General features: G+C 44.9%; 2 protein-coding genes across 3 annotated transcripts in view; one reads left to right on the top strand and one right to left on the bottom strand.

Moving 5' to 3' along the window:
- Positions 1-16,816, top strand: part of GHR (growth hormone receptor) — a 238,347-nt gene that overhangs the window by 10,160 nt on the left and 211,371 nt on the right. The window lies entirely within an intron of this gene.
- Positions 3,324-4,290, bottom strand: LOC119856135 (myelin-associated neurite-outgrowth inhibitor-like). The gene is given in 3 exon segments (XM_038403292.2): positions 3,324-3,379; positions 3,496-4,029; positions 4,032-4,290. Coding segments are annotated over 2 exon segments (588 nt in total). The 5' UTR covers positions 4,146-4,290; the 3' UTR covers positions 3,324-3,379; positions 3,496-3,555.

The raw sequence follows: 16,816 nt of genomic DNA on the forward strand, positions 1-16,816 counted from the left end.
AGGTTTTGATACTGTCTCACGTGACCTCATAAACAAACTAGGGAAATATAGCTTTAGACGAACCTAGTATAAAGTGAATGCACAACCGGCAATGGTTCACAGGCTGGGAGGGCATATTGAGTGGGCTCCCCCAGGGACCTGTCCTAGGTCTGGTTGTATTCAATATCTTCATGAATGGTTTGGTTAATGGCATAGAAAGTACACTGTGTCATTTGTGGATGTTACCAAGCTGGGAGGGGTTGCAGGCACTCTGGAGGACAGGATTAGAATTAAAAACGATGTTGACAAACTGGAGAAACGTTCTGAAAGAAATAGGATGACATTTAATAAGGACAAATGCACTTAGGAAGGAAAAATCAAATGCACAAATAGAAAATGGGGAATGATTGTCTAGGAAGGAGTACTGCAGAAAAGGATCTGTGGGTTATAGTGGATCACAAACTATATATGAGTCAACAATGTAATACTGTTGCGCAAAAAAAAAAAAAAAAAAAAAAAAAGCGAACATCATTCTGGGATGTATGAGCAGGAGTGTTTATAAGCAAGACGCGAGAAATAATTCTTCCACTCCACTTGAGGCCTTACCAGTGCTGAGTAGAGTACTGTGTCCAGTTCTAGGCACCACACTTTGGGAGAAAATGTGAATAAACTGGGGAAAGTCCAGAGGAAAGCAGCAAAAATGATTAAAGGTCTAGAAAACATGACCTAAAAGGAAAGATTGAAAACATTGTGTTTTGTTTAGTCTGTAGAAAACTGAGCAGCAACGTAACAGTCTTCAAATATGTAAAAGGTTGTTAAATAGAAGAGCATGATAAATTGTTCTCCTTACCACTGAGGACAGGAAAAGAAGTAATGGGCTTAAATTGCAGCAAGGGAAATTTGGTTAGACATCGGAAGCTTTTCCTAAACTGTAAGGGTAGGTAAGGCCTGGAACAAATTATTTAGAGAGGTTGTGGAATCTGTGTCATTGAAGGTTTTTAGGAACAGGTTAGACAAACATCTGTCAGGGAGGGTGTAGGTCAGGGGTGGGCAAACTTTTTGGCCCGAGGGCCACATCGGCTGTCCCTCCCCAAGCAGCCTATCCCCCCCCCATTCTCCTCCTCCCACTTACTGCCCCCCTCAGAACCCTCCACTTATCCAACGCCTCCTTCTCCTTGTTCCCTGACCACCCCTGTCCCCGACTACCCTGAGCCCTATCCACAACCCCGCCTCCTGACAGGTGCCTGGGGACTTCCATGCCTATCTAATCCCCCCACCCCGCCCTGTCCCCTGACCGCCCCCCCCAGAACCTCCGCCCAATCCAACTGCCCCTGCTCCCTGTCCCCTGATCGCCCCCGGGAGCTCCTGCCCCTTATCCAACCCCTAGCCCTGGCCCCCTTACCATGCCGCTCAGAGCAGCATGTCCGGCAACAATGCCACCTGGCCAGAGCCAACAGTGCCGCCCAGAGTGCCGCCTGCATGGCGGTGTGACCGCAGGGGAGGGGAGACAACGGGGGAGGGGCCGGGGGCTGGCATCCCCGTCCGGGAGCTTAAGGGCCGGGCAGGCCGGTCCTGCAGACCGGATGTGGCCCATGGGCTATGGTTTGCCCACCACTGGTGTAGATAATACTACTTAGTTCTGCCTCTTTGCTGGGGACTGGAATAGATAACCTATCAAGGTCCCTTCCAGTCCTACATTTCTATTATTTCCTTTTTTTTTTTTTAAAGTAATTTCACTTGTTCAGCCTAATTTTGTTTTGTTTTTAAGACAGAAAAGGAATACAGATCTGAAGTTAGCTTTGAAAACTATGTCATGTGTACAGAACTCTGTGCTTACTCTAGCCCCTATGGACTGTCTTCATAGTCCAATGGACTTTTAGTATTTATCATCACTAATCTACAAATAGAGACAGGCACACATGGATCTACTACCTGTTGGCCAGTATGTGGCAATTCTGATTTCTATTCCATACATGGTCTATCTCTACCTCATACAACCCGGCTAGTGCAGTTGAAGAACTTGCTCAGTACTTAATGGAGTTTGGGGGCTGGAGGAAAGCTAGCTGACCGAAGCTCAATCCAGACAAAGCGGAGATAATAGTTACAGTCTGGGGGATGTAACCACAGGAGATATCAGTTATCTCAATTAAAGGATTGTGCCTGGTAGTTTTTATCGCTATTTGGAACCTGGATATTTTGCTTAATTCCCCAGCTGCTTTTGGATGTTCATGTAGCAGACAAGTTCCTGTGTTATGGGCTGCAGCTGGCAAAATATCTGTCCTTTCCTCTTTTGGATGCACACCTCACCACAGTGATTCATGCTTGTGTCTCCTGAAGATTGGCTTGCTCTACAGCTTCAGATGATTTAGAAATTTGGCTTGAAGCTGGTGCTGAAGGCTTATTAAACTGTGCTAGCTCAAGGAACATGTTGTACCTGTGCTTCTTGATCAGGAGTGGCTGCCAGCTTGGTTTCGGAGTGAAGTTCAGGATATTGGTTTTGGCCTGTAAAAAATGGAATAATTTGGGTCTTGAGTACCTGTGAGAACACTTGTCACCTTGCATGATGCTGCAGCAGATGTTAAATGAGATGCATGAACTAATAGAAGAGAGGGGACTGGTAGGAGTGCATACTCTTTGAGGGATTTTCAACTCTGCAATACATTTATCTTCCTCTGCTCTCATGCATGTATCTAACAGAGGTAGGTTTGGTTATCTTCAGGACTCCCCTCAAATCTTCTCTAGCCTTTCTGTGGGAGGATGCTGTTGGATAAGGAAAAGATGAGAGAATGAGTGAGATGTGTTGAGTTGGATACTTTTTTTCACAGCTGATTTGGCCTGTGGAGTTTACTAAAGGTTTGTGTAATTATTGTTAATCTCCTAGTGTAGTAAGTAGATGCTTATAAATAAATGCAAGTAGTTTAAAAAAAAACACAAAAAAACCCTCAGAGGTAATACTAATGATAGACTGCGGATAATTTCAGGATAATTAAAGGATAATTTCAGTTCTAAAGCCTACCACCAAGTTCCTTGATCTGTCAGTTATATCCGGTGTTCTCAAACTTTTTCTTTCAGAGGCCCCCACTCAACATGCTATAAAAACTCCAAGGCCTAGCGGGGGCGAGGGAGGGTCCTTGGGCATAGGTGTAGCTTTACTTCTACTTTGGGGGTACAAGGGCTGGCAGGGCTTGAACCAGCTCCACACAGCGGGGTCCAGGGAAGGAGTGACACCTCCACTCCCTGACTCACCTCAGCAAGCCAGCCAGGGAGGATGCAACCAAAAAATATAACTCAAAGGTCTTTGGGGGGAGGGGACTTAGTTCAAAAAGTTTAAAAAAAATAAATAAGACATTGTGTTTATAAAACATCCTTCCTCCTGCACAACTTAATCAAAATGAACTGACATTTAGGCAAAATAGTCTACTTATATCCCTATTCGCTGAATTGGCATATTGTAAAATTTCCCCGAGTATCTTAACTCCTGTGAAATCTCCATGAAAGAAACTGCAGTCATGTGACCATTTATATCCAGGCCACTGTTTCAACTGTAGGCACTGGTAACTTACACTACCAGAATAATCACCACTGTGGGGGCACATAGCTATAGGTTGGTGGTCCTGGAGCCCAATATATGGGCATAGTAACTGGATGAGGGGCTACAGGAGTTGGGGAATGAGTTATCAACAAAGTACCTGCTGACATTGCCATAGTGGTACCAGCCAACATTCCCATAGTCACACCGTTTCCTCTTAGTGGTAGAACTGGAGCAGGATACATAGTTGCTGGCATGCCATTAGGCTGCACAACTGTGGGGTGATGGATTATGTGGGGTGGCGCTGCATATAAACCCTGCGTATAGTAAGTGTCTTTCTGTGCATTTGGATTCTGCTGTGGATAGGCACTTCGAACCGGATACACAGCAGTCTGGTAGGGATTGGGTGATGAAGAATAAGGTGGCACTACACCACTGGTGGGTAAACAGGATACTTTATATGGTGTTCCTGGTGTATAACCTGTTAGGAAGGTAGGATTTGCTTCTGGGTACACATTGGGGGGGAATAGGCAGGGGCAGCTGCTGCATAGCCCATTGGGAAACCGGCTGGATAACCAATTCCTTTGGCATTTGCACAGGGAACCCCAGAAGATTCAAGACTATAAACAGGATTCATGATTTCAATAACGGGCTGCGGGGCTCTGCGGCCCCGGCGCTGGCTCTGTCACTCGGTGTCTGCTGCAGCCCAGGGAATGGGCGGAGCCTTGCGGTCGGAGGGGGCGGAAGCTAGAGCGGTGGCTGGGGCCTAGGCCTCCTGCTGCTGAGTGTTTTGAAAACCACTCAGGGTGCAGGGAGGGGGTAGCTAGGGCCTGTGTGCAGGCACGGGGGTAGCTCAGGGTGCAGGGAGGGGGTAACTAGGGGCTGTGTGCAGGCATGGGGGCAGCTCAGGATGCAGGGAGGGGGTAACTAGGGATTGTACACGGGTAGAGGGATAGTTCAGGGTGCAGGGAGGGGGTAGCTAGGGGCTGTGCACGGACCGAGGAGTAGCTCAGGGTGCAGGGAGGGGGTAGCTAGGGGCTGTGTGCCAGCAGGGCGCTCTCTGCGCTGGCTGCTCCCCGAGGGCTCGGCTGCTCCAGAGCTGGCTCACCCTGCCCAGGCTGCTCTTGCCGGCTGCATGAGCAGTCAAAGGGGGCTGCAAGCTGAGGAGCTGCCGCAAGCCTGGGCACCAGCAGCGGACGGGGGAAAGCCATGGCTGCCTACTCCATGGTACCACCAGCCAGAGGTGCAGCTGCCCCACACACCTGACTCTGGTTTCTGACCTATGACTTGGCCAGAGGGCCAAACCTGAGGCAGACTGGGGGAGAGGCGGAGAGGGCTGGAGCTGCCTCCGGGACTGCCACGCTCTGGGTACGACACTGAGTTATGGTCTCTCATGAACTAGGATCAATTCAGTAACGTCTAGACTAGAGGGAGAAACAACATTAAAAGTGTGAAGTGCAGATTGGCATGTGCCCAGTAATTCTGTGGAGGAAGCCATTGGGGAGGGGTGGGAATGCATTGTATGCATAGTGAGACTGGAAGCCTCAAAAACAGAAGTCCATGCATTAGCTGCAACATGGTAATAGTTAGCATTTAGATAGCATGTTCCATGTGGGATATTAAATCCCATCTCCCGCATGATTTAGGTATGGTAATGCATCAGCAATATTGATAGTGATCAGATTGTCATAAATTTGATTATTCATATAGGACCTGATCCAAAGTTTCCATTCACTTCATTGAGATTTGGATCAGGGCTATATGGTTCATCCTAAAAGTTTTCAAGCACCCTCAACTCCATTGGGACAGGTGGGTGCCCCAGACCTTGCAGGACGGGTTTAGAGAAGAGTCGCCTTTCTTGATTCTGTGACCTTTTACTTTGCAGGTTGGTGAAGGAGATTTGAATCTTAGTTCTTTAAATACGACAAGGTAGCAATAGTGTGAACATCAAAACCATGGCTTTTTTTCTCTGGCTTCTTGATTAAGTTTTTTTTGGGGGGAGGGCGAGATGAGGCAAACAGGGTCTCCCGTCCAGCACATTGTCTGTCTTCTGTCTCCCTCCAAAACCTATTGCAGTCAATGGACTTCATATGGCTTAGGATCAGGTACTTTTAAATTCCTCAGGACAGGGATTCTCTCACTTTCCAGCATCAACTGCATAGCATGTATAATACAGGTGGACAAACAATGTAACCGCTGGAATAACAGGATCCTGAATTGCACCTCAGACATGTAATTTTGCAAAGGTTTTCACATAACAAGGATCAGATTCACATGGACCTGTTGTAGTTCCTGAAATGTTCTTGGTGAGGTGGAATTTCTATTTTATTAGAAGTTTCTAGTGCTGTGATTTCCAGATCACACATTGATTGCACTGCTGTGTAATAGTCACAGTTCAGCAACCCCTAACTGGGCACTGAGAACTGAAAATAGGTATTTCTGCATCACATATTTAGTTGTGATACAGCTTTTATTCATATCTCTTCATATGAAGTGTGTAAAGTTTGTTTAGTGTCAGTCATTTCTATTGACTTACTGTTTTCTTTCTCTTAAGACTGATATGGAAGAAGGATTCTTACTAGTTATTTACATCTCTGAACTTATTAAAACAAATGAAATATGTTCCTATTTGAAAAATGGAAATTTGCCAAGGAGCCTTCTTTGACAGAGACTGCAATGCAATAACTGTAATCCTGAGGTGTGGGGTGTGTAGGTGAAAGTTTGAGAAGTGGGAGAGCACAGCTATGCAACAGAGAAGAATCTTGTTTCTGATCTAGTTAATTGGACACTTTGGAAGCTAGCATGAAAATTATGTGGTTGCTCCCTCACTGAATGTGCAATATCATAGTGACATGGTAGGGACTTCATTGTTATCTATCAGTCTGATTCTGTTCTGTTTTCCCTCCTCCAACTCATATAAACTTTTGCTTCTCAATCTCTGGGGCTGAAAATTCATCTACTTAGTCATAGCTGATTTATTTATTTATGGGAAGTTGACATGGGCTGACCATGGGAAGGGATGAAGAAGTAGAATGGAAGGGAGCAGAGTGTCCTCCTAATCCCCTCCACTTCCATGACTTGTGCTCCATGAACATCAGTACTGGCCATGAAGAAGAAGCTGCAGCGGCACAGGAGCTAGCAAACAGAGCTCTAAACAGGGGAGTTTGAGTGGGAGTTCTGTTGGAGGAGAAGGTAGTTGTACTTGGTTTTGTATTTTTAGTACTTGTATTTGTGTGTGTGTGTAGGGGTTTTGTGCTGGGAGAGCAGCTGAGCCTGATTAGGGGGTGGGGCTTCTGACTAGGGGCCCTATAAAGGTAGCCAGCCAGCCAGTCAGGCAGCAGCACAGACAGCTGCAGCGGCACAGGAGCTAGCAAACAGAGCTCTAAACAGGGGAGTTTGAGTGGGAGTTTGTATTGTGGTGCTTGTTTGGGGTTTGCTTTTGCTGGGGGGTTGTGGTCTTTTTGGTGTGGCTTGTGTTTCCCAGATTAACAGGATTTAGGTGGGAAGGAGATGACAGATACAGAAGCAGCTGTGGGAGTGACTCCTGCAGTGAAAGACGCATTGAGGATGACTGGATGTGGAAGCTGTGGTATGTACATGATCCTGGAGGGGGGAACCGGTAAGAGTTTTGTCTGCATGAAATGCCGTCTGATAGAGCTGATGGAGGAAAAGATCTGAGGTTTGGAGATGCAGGTGGAAAGTCTGGTTGAGTTTAGGAAGGGGTTTGAGCAGATGATGGAGCAAAGATATGAGGTATCTGAAGGGAAAAGCTCAGACTCACAGATGGAACCAGGGCTGGGGAATTTTGAGGAGAGACTGGATGAGGAAAGTAGTCAGTGGAAACATCTGACTCAAAGAACCAGTCAGAGGAAAAGACGGGCTAGTGAAGGAGAAATAGAGCTTAGGAACAGGTTTGCAGAGTTGGAAAATGAAGAAGGGGCTAAGCAGGTAGTCGCTGAAGGTGGAAGGGTAAGGAAGAAGAGAGGCTAGCCCTATAGAAAAAGGGGAAGAGTCAAGGGAGACTACACCAAATATGAGCCCCAGGAGGATACAGGATGGGTTGAAGAAGATGGTAAGGGAAAATAGGAATGGAAAGAACTTGCAGCCAGAGGGAACAAGGGAGACACTGGAGAATAGCACGGTCACCAGGAAAAGGCAGGTCTATGTGATCGGGGACTCTTTATTGAGAAGAATAGACAGGCCTGTAACTAGAGCTGATCCTGAGAATAGAAGGGTGTGCTGTCTTCCGGGTGCTAAGATACGGGATGTAGACCTGAGGTTGAAAAGGATCCTAAAGGGAGCAGGAAAGAATCCCCTAATTATCCTTCATGTGGGAACAAATGATACGGCTAGATTCTCGCTGGAAAGTATTAAGGGAGACTATGCTAGGCTGGGGAAGACGCTTAAGGAAATTGAGGCTCAGGTGATATTTAGCAGGATCCTTCCTGTTCCTAGAGAAGGGCAACAAAGGTCTGACAAGATTATGACTGTCAACAGATGGCTTAGGCAGTCGTGCTATAAGGAGGGCTTTGGGATGTATGGCCACTGGGAGGCATTCACGGACAGAGGTCAGTTCTCTCGGGATGGACTTCATCTGAGTACGGAAGGAAATAGACTTCTAGGATGGAGGCTGACAGAACTGATAAAGAGAGCTTTAAACTAGGTATTGGGGGGAGATGGATGGGAGATGTCCAGAAAATCTCCATGCCAGATTTTAGCATTGAGAGGGAAGCAGATGAAGTAAGAATGGATACAGCCGTGGGTAGGAGAATGTATATAAGGAGCGAGGGCGGTGTGGATACTAGTCTAATAGGTTATACTGGCTGTAGAATGACTGTGCCTAATAGGGTACAAAATGTGAGCGAGGCCAAACAGCAAAAATTAAGATGTTTGTACACCAATGCGAGGAGTCTAGGTAACAAAATGGAGGAACTAGAGCTACTGGTGCAGGAAGTGAAACCAGATATTATAGGGATAACAGAAACATGGTGGAATAGTAGTCATGACTGGACTACAGGTATTGAAGGGTATGTGCTGTTTAGGAAAGACAGAAACAAAGGTAAAGGGGGTGGAGTAGCATTGTATATCAATGATGAGTTAGAATGTAAAGAAATAAGAAGCGATGCAATGGATAAGACAGAGTCCGTCTGGGCAAAAATTACATTGGAGAAGAAAACTAGTAAAGCCTCTCCTACGATAGTGCTTGGGGTGTGCTATAGACCTCCGGGATCTAATTTGGATATGGATAGAGCCCTTTTTAATGTCTTTAATCAAGTAAATACTAATGGAAACTGCATGATCATGGGAGACTTTAACTTCCCAGATATAGACTGGAGGACCAGTGCTAGTAATAATAATAGGGCTCAGATTTTCCTAGATGCGATAGCTGATAGATTCCTTCATCAAGTAGTTGCTGAACCGACTAGAGGGGATGCCATTTTAGATTTAATTTTGGTGAGTAGCGAGGACCTCATAGAAGAAATGGTTGTAGGGGACAATCTTGGCTCAAGTGATCATGAGCTAATTCAGTTCAAACTAAATGGAAGGATTAACAAAAATAAATCTGCAACTAGGGTTTTTGATTTCAAAAGGGCTGACTTTCAAAAATTAAGGAAATTAGTTAGGGAAGTGGATTGGACTGAAGAACTTATGGATCTAAAGGTAGAGGAGGCCTGGGATTACTTTAAATCAAAACTGCAGAAGCTATCGGAAGCCTGTATCCCAAGAAAGGGGAAAAAATTCATAGGAAGGAGTTGTAGACCAAGCTGGATGAGCAAGCATCTTAGAGAGGTGATTATGAAGAAGCAGAAAGCATACAGGGAGTGGAAGATGGGAGGGATCAGCAAGGAAAGCTACCTAATTGAGGTCAGAAGATGTAGGGATAAAGTGAGACAGGTTAAAAGTCAAGTAGAGTTGGACCTTGCAAAGGGAATTAAAACCAATAGTAAAAGGTTCTATAGCCATATAAATAAGAAGAAAACTAAGGAGGAAGAAGTGGGGCCGCTTAACACTGAGGATGGAGTGGAGGTTAAAGATAATCTAGGCATGGCCCAATATCTAAACAAATACTTTGCCTCAGTCTTTAATAAGGCTAAAGAGGATCTTGGGGATAATGGTAGCATGACAAATGGGAAGGAGGATATAGAGGTAGATATTACCATATCAGAGGTAGAAGCGAAACTGAAACAGCTTAATGGGACTAAATCGGGGGGCCCAGATAATCTTCATCCAAGAATATTAAAGGAATTGGCACCTGAAATTGCAAGCCCATTAGCAATAATTTTTAATGAATCTGTAAACTCAGGAATAGTACCGAATGATTGGAGAATTGCTAATATAGTTCCTATTTTTAAGAAAGGAAAAAAAAGTGATCCGGGTAACTACAGGCCAGTTAGTTTGACATCTGTAGTATGCAAGGTCCTGGAAAAAATTTTGAAGGAGAAATTAGTTAAGGACATTGAAGTCAGTGGTAAATGGGACAAAATACAACATGGTTTTACAAAAGGGAGATCGTGCCAAACCAACCTAATCTCCTTTTTTGAAAAAGTAACAGATTTTTTTAGATAAAGGAAATGCAGTGGATCTAATTTACCTAGATTTCAGTCAGGCATTTGATACCGTGCCACATGGGGAATTATTAGTTAAATTGGAGAAGATGGGGATCAATATGAACATCAGAAGGTGGATAAGGAATTGGTTAAAGGGGAGAATGCAACGGGTCCTACTGAAAGGCGAACTGTCAGGTTGGAGGGAGGTTACCGGTGGAGTTCCTCAGGGATCGGTTTTGGGACCAATCTTATTTAATCTTTTTGTTACTGACCTTGGCACAAAAAGTGGGAGTGTGCTAATAAAGTTTGCAGATGATACAAAGCTGGGAGGTATTGCCAATTCGGAGAAGGATCGGGATATTATACAGGAGGATCTGGATGACCTTGTAAACTGGAGTAATAGTAATAGGATGAAATTTAATAGTGAGAAGTGTAAGGTTATACATTTAGGGATTAATAACAAGAATTTTAGTTATAAGTTGGGGACGCATCAATTAGAAGTAACGGAAGAGGAGAAGGACCTTGGAGTATTGGTTGATCATAGGATGACTATGAGCTGCCAATGTGATATGGCTGTGAAAAAAGCTAATGCGGTTTTGGGATGCATCAGGAGAGGCATTTCCAGTAGGGATAAGGAGGTTTTAGTACTGTTATACAAGGCACTGGTGAGACCTCACCTAGAATACTGTGTGCAGTTCTGGTCTCCCATGTTTAAAAAGGATGAATTCAAACTGGAGCAGGTACAGAGAAGGGCTACTAGGATGATCCGAGGAATGGAAAACTTGTCTTATGAAAGGAGACTTAAGGAGCTGGGCTTGTTTAGCCTAACTAAAAGAAGGTTGAGGGGAGATATGATTGCTCTCTATAAATATATCAGAGGGATAAATATAGGAGAGGGAGAGGAATTATTTCAGCTCAGCACCAATGTGGACACAAGAACAAATGGGTATAAACTGGCCACCAGGAAGTTTAGACTTGAAATCAGACGAAGGTTTTTAATCATCAGAGGAGTGAAGTTTTGGAATAGCCTTCCAAGGGAAGCAGTGGGGGCAAAAGATCTATCTGGCTTTAAGATTCTACTCGATAAGTTTATGGAGGAGATGGTATGATGGGATAATGGGATTTTGGTCATTGATCTTTAAATATTCAGGGTAAATAGGCCAAATCCCCTGAGATGGGATATTAGATGGATGGGATCTGATTTACTATAGAAAACTCTTTCCTGGGTATCTGGCTGGTGAATCTTGCCCATGTGCTCAGGGTTTGGCCGATTGCCATGTTTGGGGTCGGGAGGGAGTTTTCCTCCAGGGCAGATTGGAGAGGCCCTGGAGGTTTTTTTGCCTTCCTTTGTAGCATGGGGCATGGTTGACTGGAGGGAGGCTTCTCTGCTCCCTCGAAGTTTTGAACCATGATTTGAGGACTTCAATAGCTCAGACATGGGTGAGGTTTTTCATAAGAGTGGGTGGGTGACATTCTGTGGCCTGCGCTGTGCAGGAGGTCGGAGTAGATGATCAGAGTGGTCCCTTCTGACCTTAGTATCTATCTATCTATCTAAGAAGAGGGCAATTTATGTCTGTTCTACAGGGAAGGGCTGCTGTTATCTTCTGACTATGAATCTTTGAGCAGTTATGTTAAAAACTATCAGCAATTTGGCCAGAATCTGTTTGAATTTGTGTTCAAAGTAGGGCTGTCAATTCATCACAGTTAACTCACACGATTAACTAAAAAAAAAAATTAATCATGATCAATAGCACTGTTAAATAGAATACCAATAGAAATTTATTAAATATTTTGAATGTTTCTGTATATTTTCAAATATATTGATTTCTCTTACAACAGAATACAAAGTGTACAGTAATCACTCTATTATTTTTATTACAAATATTTGCACTGTAAAAATGATAAACAAAAGAAATAGTATTTTTCAATTCATCTTCTACAAGTACTGTAATGTAGTCTCATTACTGTGAAAGTGTAACTTACAAATACAGATCTTTTTGTTACATAACCACACTCAAAAATAAAATAATGTAAAACTTTAGAGCCTACTCAGTTCTACTTCTGGTTCAGGCAATTGCTAAAACAAACAAGTTTGTTTACATTTATGGGAGATAATCCTGCCCTCTTCTTCTTTACAATGTCACCAGTAATTGAGAACAGGCATTTGCATGGCACGTCTGTAGCCGGCGTTGCAAGGTATTTATGTGCCAGATATAAACATTTTGTTAAAGCTAATGTATAAAAAATATACATATATGATACACAGGTTGAGAAAAGAGTGTCTGTACATCTGGGCATAGTGCTTAGATTATCCACAAATACAAAGTTTGTTTTTAAAAGTCATTTGATACATAGAGTACATAAAAAGAAAAGGAGTACTTGTGGCACCTTAGAGACTAACAAATTTATTTGAGCATAAGCTTTCGTGAGCTACAGCTCACTTCATCGGATGCATTCGGTGGAAAATACAGTGGGGAGATTTATATACACACACATACAGAACATGAAACAATGGGTTTTATCATGAAGTGAGCTGTAGCTCACGAAAGCTTATGCTCTAATAAATTTGTTAGTCTCTAAGGTGCCACAAGTACTCATTTTCTTTTTGCGAATACAGACTAACACGGCTGCTACTCTGAAAACTGTAAGGAGAGTGATCACTTAAGATGAGCCATCACCAGCAGGACGCGGGGGGGGGGGGAGGAGGAAAACCTTTCATGGTGACAAGCAAGGTGGGCCATTTCCAGCAGTTAACAAGAACATCTGAGGAACAGTGGGGGGTGGGGTGGGGGGGAGAAATAACACGGGGAGATAGTTTTACTTTGTGTAATGACTCATCCACTCCCAGTCTCTATTCAAGCCTAAATTAATTGTATCCAGTTTGCAAATTAATTCCAATTCAGCAGTCTCTCGCTGGAGTCTGTTTTTGAAGTTTTTTGTTGAAGGATAGCCACTTTCAGGTCTGTACTCGAGTGACTGGAGAGATTGAAGTGTTCTCCGACTGGTTTTTGAATGTTATAATTCTTGATGTCTGATTTGTGTCCATTTATTCTTTTGCATAGAGACTGTCCAGTTTGACCAATGTACATGGCAGAAGGGCATTGCTGGCACATGATGGCATATATCACATTGGTAGATGCGCAGGTGAACGAGCCTCTGATAGTGTGGCTGATGTGATTAGGCCCTATGATGGTGTCCCCTGAATAGATATGTGGACAGAGTTGTCAACGGGCTTTGTTGCAAGGATAGGTTCCTGGGTTAGTGGTTCTGTTGTGTGGTTGCGGTATTTGCTTCAGGTTGGGGGGCTGTCTGTAAGCAAGGACTGGCCTGTCTCCCAAGATCTGTGACAGTGATGGGTCATCCTTCAGGATAGGTTGTAGATCCTTGATGATGCATTGGAGAGGTTTTAGTTGGGGGCTGAAGGTGATGGCTAGTGGCGTTCTGTTATTTTCTTTGTTGGGTCTGTCCTGTAGTAGGTAACTTCTGGGTACTCTTCTGGCTCTGTCAATCTGTTTCTTCACTTCAGCAGGTGGGTATTGTAGTTGTAGGAATGCATGATAGAGATCTTGTAGGTGTTTGTCTCTGTCTGAGGGGTTGGAGCAAATGCGGTTATATCGTAGAGCTTGGCTGTAGACAATGGATAGTGTGGTGTGATCTGGATGAAAGCTAGAGGCATGTAGGTAGGAATAGTGGTCAGTAAGTTTCCGATATAGGGTGGTGTTTATGTGACCATTGCTTATTAGCACAGTAGTGTACAGGAAGTGGATCTCTTGTGTGGACTGGTCCAGGCTGAGGTTGATAGTGGGATGGAAATTGTTGAAATCATGGTGGAATTCCTCAAGGGCTTCTTTTCCATGGGTCCAGATGATGAAGATGTCATCAATGTACTTGCGCTACAAGTGGGAGTGGATAAGTCATTACATAAAGTAAAACTATTTCCCCATGTTATTTCTCCCCCCCCTCCACCCCCCCCACTGTTCCTCAGACATTCTTGTTAACTGCTGGAAATGGCCCACCTTGCTTGTCACTATGAAAGGTTTTCCTCCTCCCCCCCCCCCCCCGCGTCCTGCTGGTGATGGCTCATCTTAAGTGATCACTCTCCTTACAGTTTTCAGAGTAGCAGCCATGTTAGTCTGTATTCGCAAAAAGAAAAGGAGTACTTGTGGCACCTTAGAGACTAACAAATTTATTAGAGCATAAGCTTTCATGAGCTACAGCTCACTTCATGATAAAACCCATTGTTTCATGTTCTGTATGTGTGTGTATATAAATCTCCCCACTGTATTTTCCACCGAATGCATCCGATGAAGTGAGCTGTAGCTCACGAAAGCTTATGCTCAAATAAATTTGTTAGTCTCTAAGGTGCCATAGAGTACATAATCAGCAATAACCCAAATTTAGGTGGATAGATTTAACAGTAGGGTTAGATATTAGAATCTGAATACTCGGGTACATCACTCATGAAATGTTGTACAGAGATTTTGTTGTGGAAAGCAAAATATATCAATGAATGGGGATTGTCCGTAGTAATTGAGAAGTGGGTAGGCTGTCCATTTAGAACAGGGGTGGGCAAACTATGGCTTGGGGCCCACATCCAGCCTTCAAGCTCCCGCCGGGGAGCAGGGTCTGGGGCTGGCCCCACTCAGTGCGTGCCTTTGCTCCTCATGGCTCCCGGAAGCAGCATCATGTCCCCCCTCCATCTCCAATGCGTAGAGGCAGCCAGGGAGCTCCACATGCTGCAGGGGAGGCACCTGTGGACTGGGCAGCGCACAGAGCTGTATGGCTGCGCTTCTGCATAGGAGCCAGAGGGAGACGTGCAGTTGCTTCTGGGAGCTGCTTGAGGTAAGCTGCCGTCCGGAGCCTGCACCCCTGGCCCCCTCCTACACCCAACCCTCCTGCCCTCTGAGCAGCCCATATCACCCTCCTGCACCCTCAACCCTTCATCCCCAACCCCACCACAGAGCTTGCACCCAAACCCCCTGCCCCAGTCTGGAGCCCCCTCCCACACCCTGAATTCCTCATTTCTGGCCACACCCCAGAGCCCTCACCCTTTCCCGCACCCCAATCCCCAATTTTGTGAGCATTCATGGCCTGCCATACAATTTCCATACCCAGATGTGGCCCTCAGGCCAAAAAGTTTGCCCACCCCTGATTTAGAAAATACAATCCATGAGGAAAGTATTTGTTACTTTGCTGACTGTGCTTCTCATCGGCACTCAAGCTCATCCCTCCTGGTATTGCCGATGTCCAGTGATGTGTTCTATGTAGATGTCCCTCAACCGCATGATGACGTCTGACACCATGAGTTGCCGCATCAGCCGAGTGTAGCATTGACAGATTCCGCATTCTCTCGGCATTCTTTCATTATTAGGGTCCCATACACCCAAGGCTCCGACGATCAGTGTGTGTGTCTGAACCTAGTAAGGTTTAGCTCTCAAAGTTTCAGACAGAGGGACATATTTCTCTACCTTTCGAGCTCAGGCATTGTGAAAGACTGAGACCCTGTTCTGGAAGGTCACTGTGACGTCCACCATGATGATCTTCTTCCGGTCCTCGTTGGAGATGACAGTGTCCAGTCACAGTTGGCTGTTGGTTCTGGAGATGGCAGCATTTATGGCAACCTTCCCCCACGGGTGGCAGGATGGCTCTGCCCAGGCAATCTTGGATGGTGTTGTGTTGCAGCTGCCAAGGTCTCGAATGGGGTTTCCAGCTACACAGGACGTGTCCATTTTTGGGGCTGCGCAGAACAGGAATTAAGGTAGAAGGGTATGAGTTTCCCAGATGAGCAACGCTGACTTCTTCACATCTCCCACAGTGTAAATGTTTGCTCGCAGACAGGTCTGATTTTGTGCACGGACCTTTGACCCAGCTCCCTTCCAGGTTTCGCTTTGTGGTAAATTGCATTTTCCTTTCTCCCACCACCTTTAATTTATGGTAGTGTTCTTTAACTGAGGATTACATGGGGCTCATTGCAGAGTCCATCTATGCTGGTCCTGATCAACCAAAAGAGTAGCTAGCTGTACACTCCTTCCTCCTTCCTTCCTTCCTTTCTTCCCAGTAGCCACAGGATAATGCCTTCAGAACCCTCTCAGTCCTTGCTGTCCTTGAGATTGAGAAATTGGCCTTTTGCTTTTTGCGTGGGCCTGTTCCTATGCTGTTGTGTGCTCACATCATTGGAAAAAAGGATGTACTTTCAGTTGGTGGCTTTGGATTTTCTGGCTCTGACCATTATCTGGACAGAGATTCAGGAGACCTGGGTTCTATTCCCAGTTCTGCCGGTGGCCTTTTGGATGACCTTGAGCAAGTCAATTCACCTGCCTGTGCCTCCATTTTCCCCATCTATAAAACTGGAATAATGATACCAACCTCCTTTGTAAAGCCTTTTGAGATCTATGATGCCAGGGTTAGGCATTTTTATTGTTTGTCACAAGCTGAATGTTATGTAAAACATTTTTTCTTTTTTTCCTCTCATTATTGGCTGTGCTAGTCTGTAGAAGACAGCCATTTCATAGTGATGGATTTAACAGTCAGCCAAGAGGAAGGGCAATGGGGATGTGCCATGGGGACTGTTAGAAACAATTATCTGGGAATCTGGAGGCTTTGAACAGTGTTGTTTAGTCTTAGATCATCAATATAGTTAAGCATGTAGAAACTGGGAAGTAAAGATCCAAGGCTGTCACAAAGCACCTTAAAGGGGTGTGAACCATCTGGAGTTGGTAGAAGGTAGCCAAAAATGGAGAATATAAGAGGACAGCCACCA

Source organism: Dermochelys coriacea, chromosome 5 (genome assembly GCF_009764565.3).
Source record: "Dermochelys coriacea isolate rDerCor1 chromosome 5, rDerCor1.pri.v4, whole genome shotgun sequence".
Classification (NCBI taxonomy): Eukaryota; Metazoa; Chordata; order Testudines; family Dermochelyidae; genus Dermochelys; species Dermochelys coriacea.